Source organism: Anarrhichthys ocellatus, unplaced genomic scaffold (genome assembly GCF_004355925.1).
Source record: "Anarrhichthys ocellatus isolate YVR2014 unplaced genomic scaffold, GSC_Weel_1.0 scaffold39, whole genome shotgun sequence".
NCBI lineage: Eukaryota > Metazoa > Chordata > Actinopteri > Perciformes > Anarhichadidae > Anarrhichthys > Anarrhichthys ocellatus.
Genome location: NW_022280069.1, coordinates 2,896,440 through 2,919,810, shown reverse-complemented (window position 1 = coordinate 2,919,810; position 23,371 = coordinate 2,896,440). Strand labels below are relative to the sequence as shown.

General features: G+C 44.7%; 1 protein-coding gene across 2 annotated transcripts in view; it reads left to right on the top strand.

Moving 5' to 3' along the window:
* Positions 1 to 22,501, top strand: part of sema6cb (semaphorin 6Cb) — a 78,665-nt gene extending 56,164 nt beyond the window's left edge. Inside the window, exons 15-18 of one of the 2 annotated variants that reach the window (XM_031867512.1) lie at positions 2,078 to 2,136; positions 2,531 to 2,581; positions 5,489 to 5,644; positions 18,384 to 22,501. In XM_031867512.1, the coding sequence (XP_031723372.1) occupies positions 2,078 to 2,136; positions 2,531 to 2,581; positions 5,489 to 5,644; positions 18,384 to 19,729 (1,612 nt within the window). In that variant the 3' untranslated portion in view covers positions 19,730 to 22,501. The remainder of the gene's footprint in view (positions 1 to 2,077; positions 2,137 to 2,530; positions 2,582 to 5,488; positions 5,645 to 18,383) is intronic. The other variant, XM_031867513.1, reaches the window with a different exon arrangement.
* Positions 22,502 to 23,371: the final 870 nt, after the last annotated feature.

Sequence of the window (23,371 nt, the reverse complement as noted above, 5' to 3'; positions counted from 1 at the left end):
ATATATATATATATATACACATATATATGTATATGTGTATATATATAAGTTATTATTATTATCTTCTTAAGATATGTTTTCTCCCCGACTACTTCGTCCTTCACAAAACACCGAGCATCAGCCTGTCGCTCTTCCTTCCTCTTCCTCTGGAAACATGAAGAGAGTTTTCAGTGAGGAAGAGAATGATGCACCAGTGTGTGTCTGTGATCAGTGCACCAGGTGTGTGTCTGCCTGAGAGGCCTCCTCGCAGCAGGTTCTGCAGACGCACATCCCTAAAGCTGAAGGTTGACGGCCGACTAGCTGCTTTAACACACACTGAATAAAAATTGAGGTGATTAATTCTTTGAGGATTTGTGTTTTTCCCTCCAGCTGGGCTCCGTGTTCTCACTCTTTAGACACGTGTTGATTCTCTCAGGAGCAGAGAAGTGTTTGTCTTGAGGATTGTGAGTCTCTACAAATGTACCGCATTGTGTCTGTGCGGAGAGAAGTTTGCTTGTTAATGAGAGTTGTTTGCATGTAATTGGTTTTATTATGGAGTAGGCGAGCGTGCATGCTTGTGCAAAGTGTTTCGGCGTGAGTTTGCGCTTCATTGCGCTTGTGCTTGTACATGGGCCCGTGTCTCATTTCATTCGGCTCATTACAAACACGTGGGAAGAGTGTTGGCGTTGACGCGGCGCTCCGCGCAGCCGGGAGTGCTTCCGCTCCGCCGCGCGGCGGCTCGGTCTCATTACTCGACCGTTGAACGGGCGCGTCTGGATGAGGCTCTGATTTGGGATCGACTCGAAAGGGGGAAGGACGGTGCGTCCATTGGAGGGAGAACAGCGTATCAATTGTAGACACGTTCTCATCAGAGCGGCAGAAAGTCAATAATTGCTAGATTGGGTTTTGTGTCGGTTTGGAGGGTTTGGTTCAAAAGAGCAATTCAGAGGATTTGGATTGCACAGCAGCAAGTTCACAACGGCAGACATTGCACAGTTAAAACGTGTTTTGAAGGATTCATCTGATGTGATTGAGCCTTTTTTCCCCTTTTTTTTTTTTGCTCAAATGTTCCTCAGTTTTCATGTTGATTTAATTAGATTTAATCATCAAGTATAATGATTGAATGAAACAAATGTGTTTAAAAAGTGTAACTCAGTCCCGATACTCCTCAATGAGTAACAGGCGATGAGAAGTGTTTTCAACAAGACGATATGCACACTTTGTCCTTTTCCTTTCAAAAACCCACAAAAAAAACACCGCTTTTGACACTAAAACTTCAATCTCTATGTTCATTTTTATTATTTCTGCAGAACGACGGCCAAAATATAGATGTCTCGTACATATACTTCCCCATGCCATTAGCAATGTGGGAGGTTTCGACAGCCGAAAGCGTTCCCATAAAAGAATATCAGTGGTAAATGACAGGTTTTACTGTCAATCGCTCCGAATCAACACGCTTCCCTCCAGTTTTTTCCACCGACGTTCCACAATCACGCCCCGAGACGTTTATTGCAGAGCATGCAAACTCCGGGTGCCAATTTCAGCAGCAGTAGCCTCAGTTGACTAAAATACAGTGCAGCTGCAGAAAGTGCTATGTGTGTGTGACGAGAGTGGCACAGATCTGGAGAACGGAGGAAGTGACTAACTGGAGCACGAGCAGAGGAGTCGAGGGAAAGTGAGGACACGCAACAGAGTTGATTGCAACTTCTCGTCACAAACTTAACTCCCGGAATCTGCTGAAGGCCGCGGAATTGATGACATGCAACCTCGTTGAAGATACGAGGGTGGATTTTCCCTTCAGGTCCAGGCCTCTGATTTGTCCCCAACAACAAATGCGAGACGCAGACACTCTGACCTCAGCCAGACACAAAACAAATTAAGTTTCCTTTCGGTGCACTTACCGCCCCGTCTCCAAGCACTCCTCATCAACAAAACCAATTTTGGGAAGACTTGAGAGGTGCTTTGTTAAAAATGGACAGTTAGGAAAATGCCTTGATGCAAATTTACTGATGCGCCTCTTTGTCTTGCTTTGTCGTGTGTGTGTGTGTGTGTGTGTGTGTGTGTGTGTGTGTGTGTGTCTTTGTTTCTTTCCCTTCAGAGGCGGCTTTGAACAGGATGTGGAGAACGGTTACCATCAGCACGCTGAAACCTGCCACGGTGAGATGGAAACTTTTATTTATTCCCAGTGATTTGCATAAGCGATAAAGAGAGAGAGAGAGAGAGAGAGAACACACCTATTGACCGTCATCGGATCTTGATGGCAGAGCGACAGCAGGCTCGCATGATTGCGGATCTATCGGGTTCTAATGGAGCATTACGATGTATTTATTTCAAAGAGGGCATTGAGAGCTTGAAGAGTAGTTTGTCCGCCCCGTTCACGGTTCCTGCTGGAACACGGTTCTCAATCTTTTTATGTACATCAAGCAGGAGTGTTTTTATAGAAATTTTGAATATAATATTGGCTGCTGATAATGGCCGATACACACGTCAACATGGTAGAAATAACAACACACTGATGTCATTGTGAATTTCTGTGTTTGTCTTTCACCAGATGTTCTGGCGACGACTCGCAAGCAGAACACGGCGCTGGATTTGGCGTACGGTCAGTGAACACGTCTTAACTATTTAATCTATCTGAGCACTAACAGACTAAAGGTTAGCAAACAGAACGCAACAACGTTTTTTTGTTGTTTTTTTATCAAATACATTTGATAAAACTGTTTACAACCTCTCTGATTACTTGTGTTCTGGTAATGAGTAAAACAAGTCACAAGGAAAGTTAAAAAAGCTCCGTCATGTTGAAGAAATATTTGAGAGGATCCGATGTATTCAGTCCCTACCACGTAAATATTCTTTATACTTTACAACCTGGGAGGTTACAGAGCATTTTATTGCGGCAGCTGAATGGCCGGTGCCGCCTCTCCTCCTCCTCAGACAGTTTAAACATTGAAGCCATTGTCTGAGGCGTCGGTCCTTTGATGGACCAGGCAGCCTAATGCCCTGTATCAAGAAGGATCATCATCCCTGTCACGTCCCATTACTCCCCCGCTGGCCACGCCGCGTAGCCCCCCCCGGCATGGCCGGAATAGAAATAGAAATGCCGGTAAGCTTGCTACCGTCTCTGACAAGATTGAAGAGGTGGAGTTCGGACAACCTTCTAATGCGGCATCGTCATTTTCTATCAGATAGCTGCTGGCCAACACTTTATCTGCACGACTGAAGCACCCGCTTCAACTTCATGACGAGGTTATAAGACAGGCTCACAGTCAGACTGTCGCCGGACGAATTGGGAGCCAATGGATCCAACGCAGTGATTAGTATCCGCAATGAGCCCGTCATGCTGGGAGTCGTCGGTCCATTACGGCTCAGCAGAAGCATCCATCCTCAGTCTCTCTCTCTCTCCCTCCATCTCTCTCAGAACAGAGGCCACTTTGTCTGCAGAGGCTTCGGCCCAGACCTCCACAGTCCCACTGTGCCTCAGTAGTCTGCAGAGCCTCCCCGCCGGAAGAATTACCACTCAGTCGGTAGCAAGTGTTGTCGAGCAACCCTCCCTGCTTAATCCCACGGGGCTCTCATCACCCGATGCTTCGCTGCACTGTTTTGAAGTTCTCGACATGCAGTCGGATTCTGTCTCTGTTGTTCGATTTATTTATTTGGTTTGAATCATTTATTTGATTCACTCCAAAAGCCTGATAAGTCTCCCGCCCTGAAGATCAATTATCAGCTTTCCTAGATAACGCAACGCCACGTATGCCAAAGCAAAGCCGGTGTCACACACGGGCTCCCTTTCCCGTCTTCCAAAAGACCCAAACAATCACAGCCAGCAGAGGGAAGGGCACGAGACAAACACCTGCCTCTGTAGCTAATCACATGATCCTCTGTTGTATCTTTTTTATTTTTGGTACTTTGTCAACAGTAAAAAAGGGACAAAAAAATCAAATCCTTCATGCACACTGAGTGTAACACAATTGTTATGAATTGAATTAATGGAGTCCTGGAGCTATTTTCCGATGTGCCAGGGCCAAACACCCCCTGGTGTACAGTTTTAATTTGCCCGGCGCAGATGGCGAACCGACGGGGCATCTCATTCAGAGTGAACGCTGTCAACTGGCTCGCAGTGAGAGAGAGAACAAGCTTTTTTTTCTTCTCTTTTTCTCCTCCAGTCTGGGTGTGAGCCTCTGCAGAACGCTAGCATTATGGCTGGCCTATTAGTGCAGGAGCCCGAGCCAATAGCAGCATGCTGCTCACCGGACCTCAAGGACAACACGGAGCTAATAATGCAATCAAGATGTGGAGTGTGTCATCCAGACAAACACGTTTGATGATACGGCGACCCGTGGCAGCGAAAACGCCCAGCGGGTTTTCTCGGCATGCGTTTGAAATGATTCCGAATTCTGGCCAAATGTCATAATGTTCGCTGATCTGCCTCAAGGTGACGGAGTTTTCCTGTGAAGCAGCTCGGGTGAGGTAGTGGAAAAGAGTCAGCCAGCCGACGGTATCTATTTCAGCTTATCTGTGAAAACGCTCAGCAGAGCGGACACACAGGAGTTTTAACGGTGGTCGGAGGTCAAAGACATGTTAGAAATACGGGAGGAGAAGCAGGATGAGAACTGAAAGCCGGTCATTCTGTCCGATCATGATGGTGTATTTAAATAGTAGAAGAATTCAAAAGCCATTCCCTTTAGCGTTTCCAAGTGTTGTTATTGTTAGCGCTGCTGTTTCAAGGACAACTAGATCAGATATAATAGGAAATGGCTTGAAAAGCCACCGTAAGACAACGTGTTAGATAATCAAACTGCTGTGTTGTGACGCTAAAAGAGTCGCAGAAATGTGCTAATGATATATTTTGTTACAAGAGCAGTGTGTGGGATTCAGTGGCGTCTAGCCCTCTGATCACCCCTCCCTCACTAAGCGTGTCGGAGAACTACGGTGGCCTTCAGGTCAACGTAAACATGAGAGAGCCAGTGTTTGGTTTGTCTCTCCATGAAAGAGAAGCAGCTCCCTATGTAGATATGAAGGGCTCATTCTAAGCTATCAAAAACAAAACGATTCATAGTTTTAGTATAAATACATTAACTTTTAGTTCCCCTAAATCCTACACACTGGCCCTTTAAAGGATATGAGTTGTTTTTGAGTGCTTGATAATAGCAGCACAGCAAGACATATTCTGGAGAATCGTGGATTGCAAATGTTGGAATGCCAAAATCACAGGTCCCCAGAGAGGTTGAATGTGGGTATTAAGCAGCTGGTGAAGAACACGGCAGCCAGTCCTCATTGTGTATCTGAGGGGAAGCGAAGTGACGGATGAATTAACTTCTGCTCTGTGTGCTCATCGTGTTGCTCGCGATCATCGCTGGGTCTTTATGGTGACGGTTTTAGTTTCCACTCAGGACTCACCCTCATCTCTCTGAAGTTGATTCTCCAGGCTGATTCACATTTCACTAATCACTCACTCTGTTGCCCCCCCTTCCTTCCTCCTCCTCCTCCTCCCCCTTCGTCACAACCACAGGGAAGACCACACCCACAAGCGCCAGCACAACCTATCATGGGGCGGCGTTCCCAAAGGAGGCAGGTGACCCTGAAAGAGGTACAGGTCCTGATGGCCCTCCCCCCGTTGGGGAGCAAGGGTCACCTGACTCGGAGCCAATCAGTGTGGAGATGGAGGGTAAGGGGGAGGGATGTCTGTCCTCAGTGAACCTGCAAGGGGATTGCACTGCTGGGCCCACGAATGCCTCGTCGTACGCCTCTAACCAGACTGAACACTAAGAAAAGAATCATGTTTCTCTCTGGAAGAACAGCACGCATGCCTGCACTGCATCAGTCCAATCACCCAACCTGCGTTCTCATGGCAATGGCACTCATTTGAAATGGCTAAAAAAAATTGCATTTTCTTCGCAATTTTGATAAGAAAACGAGTCCTGACCAGTAAAAGCAGGAAGTAGCTTGAGGCCGACCATGCAGGAAGTCATGTGATGCATGCGACTATGTGTAAATGTTCCCCCAGGGTGAAATATCACTTTCATTAGCTCATCTAACGCTTAACTCACGAGTTAAACTAACCTCTTAGTGAAAGGCAGAAAGCATTGCTCATTGATTTTCTTGATTCACACGCTTCATTAGTCACAACGTTACATGACGCCATGCTCCACTTAACGGTTCTGCTGACGGATGAATAAGTGTTCGATAACACCACGGCGTACATATTGACAAAACATGCGTCGGATAGAGAGGATGACCTTCTTGTCCCGTTATTTTCATCCCGTATATCTCCATGTGCTCGACGGAGCAACCACGAAAGATTTAATGACTTGTAATAAATATGCAGCCTCGGCTCTAATTAACTCCTCAAATTAAGTAGAGAACCTGCGTCTAAACAACACCGCTCCCTCCTGGCCTTTCCTCATCTTTTATTTAGCTCGTCAGCATGCACAAATATTCCCTCAATGTTTTGCGACACATTGAAAAAAGCTCAGAGTACAAACCAGGTAGCTCTCTATGTGACCATTCATTTACATTTTTAATTTCCCTGTGCAGCACGTACAGAGAAGTCAAAGTCCTGATGTCAACTTCCAGGCTCGCTGCTTTTCCACCAGCTTCTATAACTCAACGAAATCTCTCCGTCACTATGCTTGCATGCACACTAATATTTAACTAATATTCCGAATATGACAATGTAAACAACATATTCCATTTGGATATTCAGAATTAGGCTAATTCCGACATGTAGAATTTTCAGATTAAGCTGATATTATTCTATATTCCAGGTCTGAAAAGTGAAGTCGATGCTTCATTTCGTTGTATGTTCGTACAATGATAATAAACATCCTTATCCTTATCCTTATCCATGTCTTAAAGCTGCATTCTCTCTAGTGTCCACCAGGGGGCGACTCCTCTGGTTGTATAGAAGTCTATGAGAAAATGACTCTACTTCTCTCTTGATTTATTCCCTCAGTAAACATTGTAAACATGAGTTTATGGTCTCAATCTCTAGTTTCAAGTCTTCTTCAATACAGCATGATGTTCATTTAGTAACTTATGGTCCATTTAGAGTCAAACAGACCATAAAGCAGGGTATGCTTTAGGGCGGGGCTTACTGTGATTGACAGATCTCTACCACTACGTTGTCCGGTCTGGGAGTTGTCCGTGTTTTCGTCTTAGAACTTTAACCCTTTCACAGTCTGTTTTCAGACTGTCGCCTAAAAGTATCTTGCTTAGCGTTTGGTTGTACTTAGCTCCAACCTCTCGTGTCACTTCTGGTTTCAAAAGCCAAGATGGCGATGGCCAAAATGCCGAACTCGAGGCCTCAAAACCAGAAACTAATGAGTGCCGTCACGGTGACTACGTCCACTTCCTTCCATGGTTCTCGTGCAAAAGGATGCTAAAAAGAAATAGCACGAAGAACACAGTTTTGCAAAACGGTTACAAAGAGGGTACACCACGGGAGCAACATGACTGCAGTTGGAAAAGGATGGAAATTTAAGTTATTTAAAGGGCGTAGCCGTATTACGTTCATCAATGATGCCCAGCCGCGCTTCCTTCACTCCCAATGACACTTCTCCATCTTTTTAGCTGCAATATCCACCGTCTTAAAGAACCGTTTCCTTTTTCATCTCCCGGGCACTCAACTGCCCTCAGTCTGTGGCTTAACCCGGGACAGTCTGAGCTAAAACAATGTTCAATCAAGGTCACTAAAAGCTGTATCAAAGAAGCAACAATATCAGATGTTAGGTATTGCTTTTCAAAGATTAACAATCCCCGTCTAGACATATGGAGTGACTTGCTCTACAATTTATTGTTTAGTCTTTAAAACATCAGAGGAACAGTGAGAAATGTTCATCGCCATTTCCCAGAGCGCATGGTGATGTATTCAGATTGCTTGTTTCATCCCACCAACTGTCTGAAATCCAGAGATATTCAATTTGTTATAATAGAAGACAAAGAACAGCAGATAATCCTCTTATTTCAGAAGGTGGATTCTTCAACTTTTTGCCATTTTTTACTTGGAAAAAAAATGACTTACGCCATTAATTACACAAATCATTTGAGCTAAAGGTTGAATTGTTGGGCTGGATCTTTGTGATTTTGTAATTACAAACCTCAGAATGATTTTGAATGATTTAAAGTTCTGTTTTTCACTTAAGCTTTCTATTCCCACTTTATCAAAGGCGTCTGACCTGTAATCTCGCAGCAACAGACTCTTCAACTTTTACAGCGCACCACCCAACTGCCCAAATAAATGACATGACCTATAAAACTCCAGCCAGCTCTTGAATATTTAATCACATCTCGATCTTTATGGGCTCAAGTCTAATTATTTCTTAAATTTTTAATTTGACGGTTCGTTCGCCCCCATACTGATTAACATAACCATGACAGGAAGTGCAACAAAACGTCCCTGTGAACCCTTGAATGATCACGTAAAGAAACAAGAGCTGCAGAGAAGAACAGAGAAAGTGTTGGGGTCTATCCCCTTCTAAAGACTCGATCATGTTCCTGCAAGTTTGGGAAGAAGATACGGGTCATTTGGACGTGATTCAGGGAGGACAAGCTTCTTCTTTTTTTGTCCTCTCCTTGCTGCTTGCTAGCACAGGCACCATGTCAGAAGTCCATAAATCCTCAGCGAGGGAAACAAGCTTCCATTCAGGCAGACAGACTCTCTGGCTGCAATGATGAGCTACTCAGGCTCAAATGAGAAAAGCCCATAACAAATAAATAACCAGCAGGGGCCTGAGCCAGGGAGTCGGACAAGAGCGGGGGGGGGAGGGTGTCAGGATGTAATAGAAACAGCAACGCAATCTATTTCAGCCAGAGACTGTGACGCCGCCGGTTCAATCAGAGGAGCCGGGGCCGGCGGGTTGATAAGGAAGGAGAGAAGCCGGTGTGGAAGTAACAGCGTCGTAGTTCCAGGAGGGCCTCCAATCTCCCTCAGCCCCCGTCCATTGCTCACCAGGTATCTGCTCTTCTGTCTGTACTTCCTACAGCTGTGTCACAAATCTCCCAGCAGCCACAAGGTGGGCCAGTAGACAACGGTGCAGAGATAGCGGCCCAATATAGAGCGGCTAGTCAAGAGAGACAAAGATACCTGAACACAAGTTACAGAATGCGACACTGTGTATCCAGATTGTAACACACAACATATTCTTGTTAACTGGCCATCGTGCTCAGCGCCATTGTAGAGAATACAGTCACTGGCCTCTGTAAAGACTGAGTCAGACTTAAGTCGCAACAATGACGACGTTTGCCAGATGAACACGTGAAAGTTTACTGCATATTTAGTTCAGGACTTTGTGTCATTTGCACAGAACACACTATTGACTCAGTGTTGAAGAAAAGTGATCAAACGCTGTCATCTTTAACTGGACGTGGGACTTGCAGTCAGGGACTTAAGAATGTATTCGACACTTGTCTGCACTGGATCCATTTCAGCCATGCTCTTCAGTTTTCCTCTCGTGTCTCGTGCTCATTTGAGGGAACAGATATGTATTTTAATCAATACAGCTGGCTGCACCGAGCATTGAGCGGCTCGTTAATTGCATATTTTTTTCCGAGATGGAAGGTAGGCACTCGAGAACCAGAACCAGGACTGCGCGGGGTGGACTGTCGGACCTTGCTGCAATACAATTTGCGTTTTTATAAAGGGACCCTGGTGCTCAGAAAAACAGTATCGCTTTTGTCCACAATCAACACAAAATGAAAGTTCCTCGTAATAACTTTAATTCAAACACTCGGCACTGAAAGCCGAGACATTTTGACTTGTCGTACCAAGAAAAGCACAGGTGTTGCTAATAACATTAGCGCTGGCTAATGTGACAGTGTGACAGTGAGCCAGCGTGAACAATTCCAGGACCATCAACCTGAGGCAGCTAATGGGATTCAGCCATCATTAGTTTTATTACGTACACCTGTGCTTTCCATGCTGTGATATGTCAAAATGTCTTCTGTGGGGAAAAAATGGGCCTATTAACACAAGACGGTGTTAGCTAGCTCACTAAATGATATGGTTAGCAATCACCTGTCTGTTTAATTCTCTTAGGACGGGTGTTATGCTCAGGAATGACAGAAAGCTGGGTGTGTTAAATCAAATGCGTAAATCTAAAAGCTGTCCATGAGACGACACACATGCAGACACAATGTACAGCAGGACATGGGAGTCAATTGGAAGATAGCGGTTTAATCCTCACAGCTGTTGGAAATCTCGAGCAGGAATCTGAACTCCAACCTTCTTACATCTGCTCGTCTGGCAGAAATGTGTGAAAACACGTTTAATTAAACCAGCAATTTCCTTAACGAGTGGAATTGTGTCACTATACCCAAATATATTCAGCCAGTGACTATTTTTTGACATTATTGTGTGGCTGTGGGGGAGCTGTTCCCCTTTTTAATACTGTACGCGTGACAGCTGAGACAGATGTGACAGCTCAGGAAAGTTCCAAAAAGTTTCCTCTTCCAGAAAAGCAACTCTTAAAGAACACATGAGTAGAAGTAAACCGTCTATAAATCCACTCAAACACACGCAGCCCTGGCTAATCCTAACCACATTTGTTATTTCTCTTTCATATCTCCGTTATGGACGCATGAGAAACGTGAGAGCTGGAATGTTGGCTCAGATGTGGGTAGCTGCACTACATTATATAAACACCAGGGAAGATTAAAAGCCAGGGGCAGGAACCTGTTGAACCGCTGCCATTTAGAAAAATACCAGCGGTGAGGTTTCTCTCGAGCTGTTTCTGGCCGCGGATCGCCCACCTCTCCAGAAAACTCACAACACTCCTGGTTCTAGACCTCTCTGGTGTGTTTTTTTTCCTCCACCCTCTGTTGTTATTTGACCTTTTTTTTTTCCTCCCCTCCCGTGACTCTTTCTGCACATCCAGATGAACTAGCGTGGGTCGGACTCAAAAGCCAAGCTGGCAGCTAATTTAGCTGACAAGTGGAGGGAAGATGGCTCGATAATAGAATCAAGTGGAGCCGGGGGTTTTCAAACTCATAAAAACGCTACGGGAGGAGAGCGGAGAGTGAACTCGGGCTGAACCTTTCCATGAAGAAGAGCTGGCGGTCTCGGGGGGGTTACATCGATGCCAGTTAGTTTTCTAAAGGGTTATTTATACCTGTGAAGACCATGGCAACAGACACTGCCTGTATCATCCAGTCACTGATAGGACTCCGGCTGTGTGTCCCCTCTAACCCCCGTCATGATCCTCAGAGAGGCTTCATGCCTCATCAGTATCAATAGTCTTCATGATACATTTTAATGTTGTTCCTCTGAACCCCGAGCAACTGTTGGGGCGTTTTCTTGCTCCGGTCATGTGTTACTCTCTGTGGCCTCGATTTTTCCTGCAATATATAAGTCCTGCACTTCTACAGAAATCCTCATCGATGTCAGATGATGTAAGTAGCTAACGCTTCTGTCTCATCTCTGTGCAGAGCTGCACATGTATCGATCAGGCAGGATGTATGGATCTGGTAGCGAGTGACACGTGTGGTTGTTGTTCTTGTGTAGCGTAAATTAGCCGATAAATGATATGATAACTCGATATCAGATCGGTGCATAGACTCGCGTACTCGTCGATACCCGATCCAGCATCTTAGGCTGCATCAGAGGCATTTCTGATCCTGGTGTTGGAACAACTCGATCTCTGCAATGTGTCCTCATACAAGTTACTCCTCATTTAGGTGCGTTTTTCTAAGAAAGTCCAGCCACACGTTTTAATTTCCACTCGTTAAATGCATACAGCCCTTTCAAAATAAACTCCTGTCCTCACAGGAAACAGCTTCGTTATATCGAGGCCACAAAACCACTTTGTTAGGTTCAGGAAAAGTTTGTGGTTTGGGTTAAAATAACTACCGGTACTGATTTGGCATCAAGTATGCAAGTTACGTGACGGATAAATCAATGTCAACATTCAATTCATAGAAGGTTCATCGTCACTAGCAGAGAGACATCCACCACAATGCAGCAGCAGTGACATGACTTGACTTTTCCATTTCAGCAATCACCCAGAAAGCAGCTGTCACTTCTTCTTTCTTCAAACTGTAGACAGAGTGTGAAGTTGGACATTAAAATATGAAATAGCTTTTTTTAGTTTTAGATCTTTTATGGTCAGATTGAGGCTGCACATCCAGAAGAAGTTCATTACGACGCTTAAATAGAACCGCCGGCTGTCGGACTCCACTCGGCCCGTTCGTCTGTGTCGACCCTGCCGGCTACTTTCACATGATTCATCACCAGTCAGACGTGCACACACACACATTTAATTCACTTTTTTTGGAAACGTTACTGCCAATTTTGAACTCCCTGAGTCATCGTCGTAGTGTAATGGCTCTCATTAAAGGTCACACAGAACTGGGCCATTTCTCCCTTCACACCGGCACTTTATGGCGATTATAAGTGACATCATGTTGTACTACAGAAACACGCTCTGCACTGCATTGTAAAGACCAACCTTAAAGGCATTACACACGCAATGCCGGATACTTCACTTTCCATAACGGGCTCTTTTAATGGCTCTTTATTGCATATCGGGTAGTAAAGCTGAGCTCGGTGTCGGGATGGATCCACGGGGCCCGCAGTGATCGGATCCACCCACGCAGTCGTCCCGGCTCCTCGCCCCTTACCCCTCACCCTTTCATCTGTCTCATTGGCCTCTGGGGAGTGTTTATCCTATTTCTATACCTGCCTGTTTTGCCTGGTCCTTGTCTTCCTTCAGTTGGACTAACCCTTTAGCTGCACACCTGCCTCCTTGGTTGAGTTCTCTCTCTCTCACTGACCCTTTTCACCGTCTTTTTACGATCCGCCTTTTTCTTTTTACAGCCGATGGCTGAAGCTGTGCACAGGTGTCTTGAGTGCAGTTTCTCCATCTCTTAAAGCAGCAGTTCACTCCACAGACGGGACACGGTGGTAGATTTGGATTTTAGCAGGAGGAAAAAGATTAAATGGAGAATATTTTTTACACTTTATTAGGAGTCACCCTTTAAGATGTACCATCTCATTTCCCTCACACTGTTTTACTTGTGATGAGTCGGTTCTTTAAGATGACTGTCCCATAAATGGCCTTTATTATTTAGGGTCAGAGTTAACTCATATTCTTTATATATTGCCAGCTATTAAGCTACAAACCAAGATGGATTTAAACCATATCTGTGAATTACCTGACTTTGGTGTGGACTGTCTCTTTAAGTTAAGATTCTTCCAATGTCGCCTTTCTCTCTTTCAGTGTGAATCATCACAGCAACAGTGTGAAGTTTGCATTGGAACCATTTTTGCTTCACCAGCCACCGAATGGCAAATAATCAAATCCTCTTTTTTTAAGTTTCTGATGCAAGTGCATGTAAACAACAACAACAGGACATAGCTCAGTGCATGTGCTCTGCCTGGTTTAATGACATGTGATAAGATGTTGAAGGGTCAGTTCACCCAAATTACAAAAGACCATATTTTCTTATTTAATTGTATTAGTCTTAGTTTAGACTTTGCACTATTGTGGGATGACTTGTTGCCTTCACCCTGACATGATAAAGGTGACCTGGACTTTGTTTGTGCTGGTCAAAGTGGGGAAAAATTGGAACTTCAAAGTTTTCATTGGGACCATTTGTTGCAATTAAATCAAATGAGTGACGTTCATGGAAATGCTTTAATCAGTACAAACACAACTCCATTCACTTCCATATTTACTGGAGTTGCAGCAAAGAAGTGAGAAAATATGTTGTATATTTTTTGTAATTAGAGTGAACCAGCCCTCAATCTGTTGTTTGAGTGTTTAAAGCAAAATGTCCACCGCAGCTCAAGAAGAACTTGACTTCCCCTTCAAAGCACAGGTGTAAATATTGAAGGACTTCATACAGACAGTACGGCTCTGATTGCCAGATGCCACGGCAGCCTAATTTACCAGTATTCAATCAAACCTGTAATGAAATCTATGCTCTCTCTGCATCAGCACACCTGGAATGAAATGCAGTGCTCATTACCACTATTTTTCAATTGGAATGGATCCGTTACATTAAACCATATCACCTTAGCCCGGTTGCATATATTAAAGTGCATCCAATTGGCTGAGCACTGATGTGGAATATTATGCAAATTCCTAATAACAAGTGTACATGATTGAATTCACCCAACAGCCCTGCGCACACACACACACATATCACGTATACTGTGTGTGTGTGTGTGTGTGTACGTGTACACTCACGCTGACACATGCGATCATGCTCTGTTTGCTAACCATGTCTGTCAGTGCACAGACAGCAGATATTAAAACTGTCAAATTACTGAAGCTCACAGCAGCGAGGCAGAGCTGCTCTGCTCTTCAACCGCATTTAAAAAAAATATATATATATTTGTTCTTTTTCTTCAACCTTTAGGGAGTCTTAAATTGTTATGTTTTTAGTGTGGCGGAAATAAATCTCCAGCATTAGTGGGAGTGGTGGTGGTGGTGGGTAAATGTTTGCCTGTGAAGCCTGGGGCCATTTAGTCTCATCGGCTTCTCGTTGGGATGGAGGAGCCATTAAGGGAACAATTACATGCACTTGTAAGCTTGCAGAGGCAGAAACTAATTAGGGCTATTTTGGAACGTCTTCACTTGATTTTTCCGAAAAACAGAGCACAAGTTGTTCTCCGGGTTACAAAGCATTTAATCGCACCCTTGAGAAAAGCCCGATGTTATGAAAAAGTCTGCAAAAGGAAAAAACAGTTCTTCCTCTGTTTAAATCATTGTCCTATCTGACCTTGACAGTGTCGTCTGAAATGAAAGCAGCCGGCTCTCCTTCCTGGAAATATTTGAAATGGAACATTTTGGAGAGTTTTTGTTTTAATGTCCTGATGCGAAGACAATTGTGTGAAACTCCAAAGTGTTCAGATTACCGGTAATTGGTGTCATGGAAACGCTTATGGGTGCTGTATTGTTAATGAAGTCGATTTAAGACATCTGCGAGAGCTCGTAAAGACAGCAGCCGTTTGCTTAATCACTCGCATGCTCGGGAGAAGTCGTCGCTGCCGCTGTCATTTGTTCACCTGCAGGAAAGAAAATACAAAATACTTCACACATAACAACCGCCAGACCTCCTCCATTTATTTCCCTTATACAAAAAAAAAAAAGAAATCTCTCCAATTAGTAATATGCGGCACCGGTGTAAAACCTGCCTGTTTACATAACCTACCGTCTATTTTTAACAATATGGATGCAATCACACTGCTTCTCTTCCTACGGCGAGAGGGGTTGTTCTCCAACCGTATCACAGCTGCCGCAGAGCACCGGGCTTCAAAACACCCGGCAAAGTGACGGTCTGTCACTCACTGCATCACGTCTGTCTGCCTCTCTCCCCATCCTCCTCCTCCTCCTCCTTCAAATCTGCTCCTCACACATACATTCTCTCCATCTCTCTCTTTTCTCCATCTCTCTGGCTTTCATCTCCACACTCCTCCTATGCTCTTTGCTCCACTGTCTCTTGGATCTTTTGAGTCCTCTCAAAATCACTCCGCTCTTCATCGCCAGTTTGTCACCAAGGTTGAATTTCATCCCTTTATCTCCCCCCCCCCCCCCACCGCCCTGGCTGTCCCCATCCCTCTCTCCCATTCCCTCCCTTGCCTCTACTCATGCAGCCCATCTGTCTATTTACCTTTTGGCAGACTTGGGTATCTCTATATTAAGCCCTCTGTGTGCTGAGACCACGTTGAGTCGACACAGAAATATAATGTGACTACGTTAGAGAGCAACACTGACTCTGCATCTATGTAAACCTTTAAGGGATTTTGTGAAATGAGCGTAAAGCGGCATTAATTAACGCCTCTACTTGAGGTGGCGATTTACCCCAACATCAACGGATAAAAGGTTCAAATAGTTCAAACCCTAGTTTAGTTTCCAGACGCTTGAGGAGCAGCTCAAAGAAAGCCAAGTCGGTGTGTACAGTTGGCCGGCACCTCCTGTGTGCCACCAAGCCTCTTGCCAGGCTGTCTGTATGATTCACAGGGTATTAATTCCACTGTGACCGGTGGCTCCATATGTCCCACGTACCCAGTGATTGAGTCATCCAGTCTGCTCGCGAAACATGTTGTGACAGGTCGTTCGGAGGCTCTGGATTTGTTTACCTCAGCTGCGCTTCTCGACCCCCTGTCGCGCCACTTGACTCATTCCCCTCCACCGGGAGGAACCGTTCAATAGCTGCCTGTATCCACAGCCTGACAGGGAGGGAGGGGGGGGGGGGGGAGTCGTGGTCCAGAGGGAGCCGATGACTCACAGGTAGCAGGGATCCACAGCGAGATGAGAGCAACCTTTCACCGCTCATTACAAGAGCTGCACGCCAGGACGCTGATCAGTCCGAAACCACAAACTCAGACCCACGAAGAGCTGACTAAAAAATAATGTCCAAGATTAAAAGAGTGGGTATTAAAAGGCTCACTGCAGCATCACTTCTGATTGCCTGTCCCACTGGGATTGCAATTATGATTTACGGCTTTTTAATGTGTGCATAAGTCGAAGGCAATCATGAGAGAAAATTTTTAATATTTTTAATTGGAAGCTCTATTCAAAGCATCATTTCTAAAACAGATTACAGTGCACCACCGTATCGCTCTCTCTGGTGCCAGAGCAGCCCTCTAAAATGAATGTAGTGATACATGACAGTCGAGTAATAAGGCTTTACAAGTACACCTGCTCAAAAGTCTACCCCTTGATAATGAAGAGCAAAAATAAGTTTCACTGTAACTTCATGACCTAAATAATAAACTCTTTATAAAAACTGTTGGCCAGAAATAGAGATAAACCTCTAATTTTACAGGATAACATCCTGTATTCTATCTTCTATAGCGATCCCTGAAATCTGAGGCCTTTTTCTGAAACTATTACAAATCAAAGAATTGTTGTTGCATCATTTTGATGAAGTACTTTCATTTACTCGTTAACTGAACAAGCCAAAATCAGACATTCCCATTTGGTAATTACCGGTTTCCGGTTTGGTTTGTCTGACTCTTTTGTCAGCAGGATTATGGAAAAACTACAGGCCCGGTTTTTTTCACGAAGCTCGGTGGACGCGTGCAACATGGGCCGAGGAAGAACTCGTTACATTTTGGGAGCAGATCCGAGTCACGGAGCAGATACACAAATTATTGTTCACTTTGGTTAACGGTGCGAGGTTACGGCATCTGGCCTCAATTGGCCGAGGTTTGCGTTCTCTGAGTGCCCGTCTAGTTTAGTCTATAAACAGTATCTCAATTTACCAGAGCACAATATACCGTATATGTCGTATATATCGCCACTGCCGTATAAGATTATACACTATACCCAATTGCCCACATCATAATTCATTCAGGGATGAATTTCTGTGAATTTCTTTTGCCAGAATTTTCTGGAGCAAAGAGCCGTCGTTCATCAAGTCTGGGTCACTTAATTCAGAGAAAAAGATTTTAAATTTGCTCAAATGCAGACCTAATTATTGCCCTGATCTCCCTTACACGCCTCTTTCCAATCATCCTCCTCCTCATCATCATCATCATCATCATCATCATCATCATCATCATCATTCTGAACCTCTCATCAAGCCTGATTTAGACATCATTTTCTATTTTCCTTCCTCAACGAAGCTTTCGTTAGCGGTTGAGTTTAGCTTGTTTGGAACACCTGCATTTTCTCCCCTCCTCGGTGCAGCTCAGACTAATCAGTTTCACAGAAACTGTCATTAAGGGCGGAGAGAAGGTTCTGACACCACAGATGGCGGCAGCCTCTTGCAAATGAGCTCTGATTACGGGAGGTGGCAGGCTTCACTCCTCTTATCATCGTTACCTTTCACGCCATTAGGTATACACAGTGCTGGGGTCACACAGCCCAAGGACATTCACACGGTAGATTTACCTCAGCAAAGTAACAGTGTGTTTTCGGTGTGCAGACTCTCCCCTCGGCTTCATTTTGAAAGGACTTGACAACCTCATTTGAGTCTGTGTTGGCAAAAGGCGCCGCACTCTGTGAGCTTTCGGATAGACCTGTTATTTTTGGCTCGTTCATCATACCAGGTGCTCTCGCCCCTGATCCTCGCATTGGAAAGCCGAGCCTGTGAAAATGACATCAGGTTGCTGCTACTGTGCTCCCATCAATATTTAAAGCTCCAACTCATTTCAGAGTTGATTTGTCACTGACTGGGGAGCTCTTGGCCTCTGTCAGTCTAAAGGAGAAAGCACAGGTCCTAGGAAGAAAGGCTGTATTGATCTAGCAACAGTGGAGGGAAAGGAAGCCAAGAGCTTAGTTCAAACACCTCTCCCATGCTGTTTACCTCATAGTGAAGCCCCTGTAAACACACCCTGTCTGTCCCAGCTGCTACTTGACCTATATTAGCTCTTGAAAATATATATTTTTCTTCTGGCTCAGTCAAAAAAGCATTAACTGAAATTCCCTTTTCTCTTATCTTTTTTTTCTGTTTTGAAGGTGTCAGGCGGCCGCCAGAGCTGGAGAAGACCAATCACAGTGTCCATTATACTCTCCTGATCGCTTGTGTTTTGGTGGCCTTTGTCCTTGGCGCCTTCCTCTCTGGTTTTCTGGTCTCCTGCTACTGTAACCACACGGGCCACAAGACAAAGAAGTTGTCGAAAGATCCCGAGGCGCCAATCCCACACGCCCTGTCCCTCCGCAGCCTGGCCAAGCTCAATGGCCTCCTGGACAGCCAGAGTAGGGACGACAAGCTGGAGGTGTCCTCTCCAAAGATCTACAACTCTTTCTTCGCCAACAGCCAGGAGCATCACCAGCCAAGGAGAAATGGCCATCACGCAATGACAATGGGAGACCTGGTCCACCCACACCACCACCACCACCACCACCTCCACCATTCGTCAGAGCTGTCTGGTCTGCCTACACCAGACTCCACCCCAGAACTGCCCATCAAGAGCATGAAAGCCTTCAAGAACCAGTGGGAGAAGAACCAGAATTGCAACAATGCCAAGGAACCAAAGTCCCACAACACTGGCTCCAGGCCCAGCTCAGCACTGCTTCACCAGCAGGTCTTCCCGTACTCCCATGGCCTGTCCAATGGGCAGCCATTAGTCGGTCACCTCCATCCAGAGGAACGCAAAATCCACAACGTTGAACGTGTGCTATCTCAGCAACCTTACCCTGGTTACTCCCAGAAGGTGATGGAGGTAACCTCACTGGATGAGCTCCTGAAGCACATCCACGAGGCAAGCAGCAGCAAGAACTCCCAGTTGATTAGCCCGTCGAGTCTGATGGCCTGCGGTGGCGGCGGTCAGCTTGCATTCGCCAACCGCATCCAACCTCAGATTCCTGAGACGGAATCGGCCCCCTACTACAGCTCATCCACTTTACCTCGAGACAGCCTCACCCGACGCATGGATGTGCCTCCGGACATTCCCCCACACCACCAGTCCACACTGGAGAGGAGGCACTCCTCTCAGAGGCACTCGCTAATTGCTGCGGCCACCAAGATGCCCAACGGAGTAGGAGGCGGCGGCGGTGGAGGAGGAGGAGGAGGAATGATACCTCGCCAGCACAGCTTCAGCCAACGAAACGGCGGGCCCCACCAGCCGCCTCCCCTCCTGGCACGGATGAACTCGACGGGCAGCGCCTGCGAGGTGCACTACCCCCTCATCCCCAACGGGTACCTAACACGCCAGCACAGCTACAATGGAGAGCAGCAGGAGGTCCAACACAGGGGCGCCATCATCCGCCGGGCTGCCTCTCTCAAACCCGACGTCCCTCCAAAGCCCCTGTTCATACCTGCCACGTCCCCCGTCAACCAACAGGGAAAGTTCAACTACTGAGGAGGTACACTCCTGGACTAGAGAGGGAGTCTCCCTCATTGTGTCTTCTTAAAGGAACTTCCCTTTGAAGAAATGCAGTGGGTTCGAGGTTGCAGACCTTCACGAGTAAACCAGTCGTGTGGCAGCCAGTGTCACTGTGGACGAAAGCCTCAACCAAACTTGTTTTGTCCTTCTTCTTTTTGTCCAACAAATATCTTTATACCATATTGGTATTGCTCAGCTACTTGCTTATTATAGAACCGCAGACTCAGGTGACGTGACGCCACCTCCTTATATTAGGCTGCCAATGTCCTCAGTGTGGATTTACAATGCAACTTAGTTTTTCGGGACGTGTTGAACTAAACACATCAGTCATCTTGAAGACTTAAAAAAGCCGGAGGCTCCTGCGATGCTTAGATTCATGCTTTTGCTTAATATTTTCTGATGTAGTGTTGGTAACCAGTCCCCACCCGCCCCACCCTCGAATGTGTTTATATTATGCATGTGTGTGTATATATATGTGTGTTTATATCCACACCGTATATGTATACATATACATATGCAGTATATGTAACCTGTGGTGAAAAGTCAGCAAATTCCCCTGAAAGTAGTTATGTCTTTGCCTTACTATACTCTTTCATCTTTTGGGCATATCAAACGGTCCCCCACCCCCCCACCCCCTAGGAAATGTCTTGGGGACACCAAATCATGCACTTCATCCATACATTCTCAGTCGGCTAAATACACTGAACCAAATTTGTTCGTGTTGATAAGAGAAAGGAAATACTTCAACAAAGCAGCTATTCTCGTCTCTTCTCTCTTTTCCTTTGTTCCCCGTCCCAGCAGATGTCGGGTCCAAAGTGACGCAATCGGGTCCGTTCTAAGTTCCTTGAGAGTGTTTCTGTAAGATTGGTGCTCCTCATCTCTCGTGGGTCTAACATCCTCTGAAATGGAAATAAAGAAAACCGAATACCACTAAATAAAAACATGCCACGCCATCTGGCGTTATGAGAATGAACATTAAAAACATAGAACGGACTGCAGTTATTCTAATTATTAACTTTGTGGCTATTGGTTGTAAATAAAGGAATAATTACTAGCCAAATTTTAACTGTATGTGTAAATGTGTGCCTTATTTAATAATAGTGTGTGACATGGGGGTAGGGGTTAATGCAAGGGGCTCAGAAGGCTACTATGCTACAGTATATTGTAGGTGTTTCATTTTCTCTGGTCGTCAGTGTGTGTCACACGGTATCTATTGTATATTTGAAGAGTTTCATTCCAGAATGAGATATTTGTCATTTAAAAGATTTTGTCTGATAACCGCAAGTATGATTGTAACACTCACTCATTAATTATATGTTATATCTTGATTATATTGAGCTCTTTTCTTCTTTTTTTTTTTACAAATTATCATTTGTTGTTATGAAAAATATAAAACACCAGATAGATAGATGTTGTTTTTGTTTTTCCCGAGATGGATTCAGTGTTTTGGAATGAAACCCTTCATTGCTCTTTGCTTTGGGTTTTTTTTATGTGTGTGGTTTTTTTCTTTCATCCCTGAAGTGTGAGCCTGCAGACGGTTTTTTTGGGAGAGTTTGGCAAAACAAATACACAGCCTGAGCCTGCAGACATTCAGGTTTGACTGCCTCCGTTTTATGTCACTTTCCACTGGGTGTCACTTTCCCAAAAGGTGCCATTGTTCACTTTTTGGTTGTTTTTTAGCAGTAGCATTAGCATCACTTTGGGTTTCTTAAAGATCAGCTCACAGTTCCTCTTAAGTTATCTACAGACCTGGAGCCATCGTAGAAGGCTGATGGACGGAGCAGATATGTGGCAAATATGTAAAAAATATAATAAAAGAAATGTCCTAAAGAATCTGAGAATGGATGCAGGCATAACATTGGACTTCTACGATGGTTTACCGCTGTCGACTTACCTGTGTCACCAGGTGTCAACTTCAACAACGCAGGAAGCAAATAAATAGTAGTGGAGAGTTAGGAAATATGTGGAAACGCCGAGAAGTGCAATGAACTCTGATCCGACGAGCTGAGATTGTCTCTTGGATCGATGCGAGGGTGGAACCGGGTTCCCAGGTGCCAAACGTTTGCTGAGCTCTTCCCCTCTGAGGGAAGGTGACGCCATGTCGGCTTCGAGACTCTCCGCTGTTGCACTTTTCAGCAGTCACTTTTGTTCACGGTCGACTGGAACCGCGGTCAATTCTGTGAGAACAGCACTGCGTTATTTACTGTATCTGAAAGAGGTGCTTTATTGATTGAAATTCCCCAGAACTCATTTGACCCGATATAAAGTCTGCTACTCATAACTCCAACTCCAGTAAATGAAGGAAAATACGGCCGACCGTGACGTTTGTGCAAAGGAGAAAAAGAAATAATAAAAAAAAAGTGTATTTGGATATTAACAGGCAGCAGAGCATTAAATAGCTTTGGAACAACAAATACAAAACATCCAACGTGATTTAAGGGCGTGACCGTAATGTTTCATAAGAGGAATTGTGGCAGCCACAGTGTTTGAGGAGTGGAAGTGTGTGTTGTTTTGTATCTGCCGGTGACAGATTGTAAGGGAGAGGGAGCGGTCTCGCCTCTAAATAGCTCTATCAGTATTTGATTTGGTGTAAATACATTCTATCTGGACGGGGTCTCATTGATTCAGTATTATGTTTTGTTTTTTTCCTGTTTAGTTTCCAGGCTACGCCTCTTGAATTACTATGAATTTGGTCTCACAGAATACCATTGTATGTCTCTTATACTAGGAATAAAATGAAAATATGACAAGTGTCTCACTGGTGAATGTGTTGAAATGTTCCTTCTATGGGTGATGCATGAAACGCAGCGGTGTGATGGGCTGCACTTCAACACAATAACCTCACACTACCTCTCAGAGGATTGGTGGAACGTTCGGGACCAGTGATTTATTTCTTGATGCAGATCCAGGACAGATGTCTTAAAGGGATCCTCCCAACATTTTGGGAAACACATGGCTTCCCTGTCTCACTGGCGGTTGCATTAGCAGATCAGTATTCATTAAATCTGTGAGTTTTTGTAGAAAGGGATCCTAGAAGTGTTTAGCCTCACTGTACGGTGAAGAAAGCCGCTTAGAACTGCAGTCCTCGCATGAGGACGAGACGAGTTACAGCAGCACGAGGTGAGGACGGCACACTCCAAACATACAAACCATAAGAAATGCATTCCCCAAAATGTTGGAAGAATTCCTTCAACATTGAGTTCATTTGTACCTAATTCGATTTTTGCCAGAAAAAAAATCGACACAGAAAAGAAACTAAAGAAGTTAGCATGTTGGGGAAAAAAGGATGTTATGAAGTTTGAAGAAAACTGATTTTTTTTTAATACATCTTGATGTTCTTCCGTAGGCAAAGTATACACTTGTCATTTCAAGACATTTTCTATGATTGAAATGTTGGTAATTTTACAGTTGTGCACATTTCTCACAATTTCCTGTCAAAACCAGAGGAGGCAACTTCAGAGAAGCCAGAGTGAGCTAGTTTATGTAAATATCCAACCAAAGCATATAGGTTTATATAAATATGTATTTATACATACATGTATGTATATATACATACATGCATGTATAAATACATACATGTATACATAAATACATACATGTATACATACATGTATACAT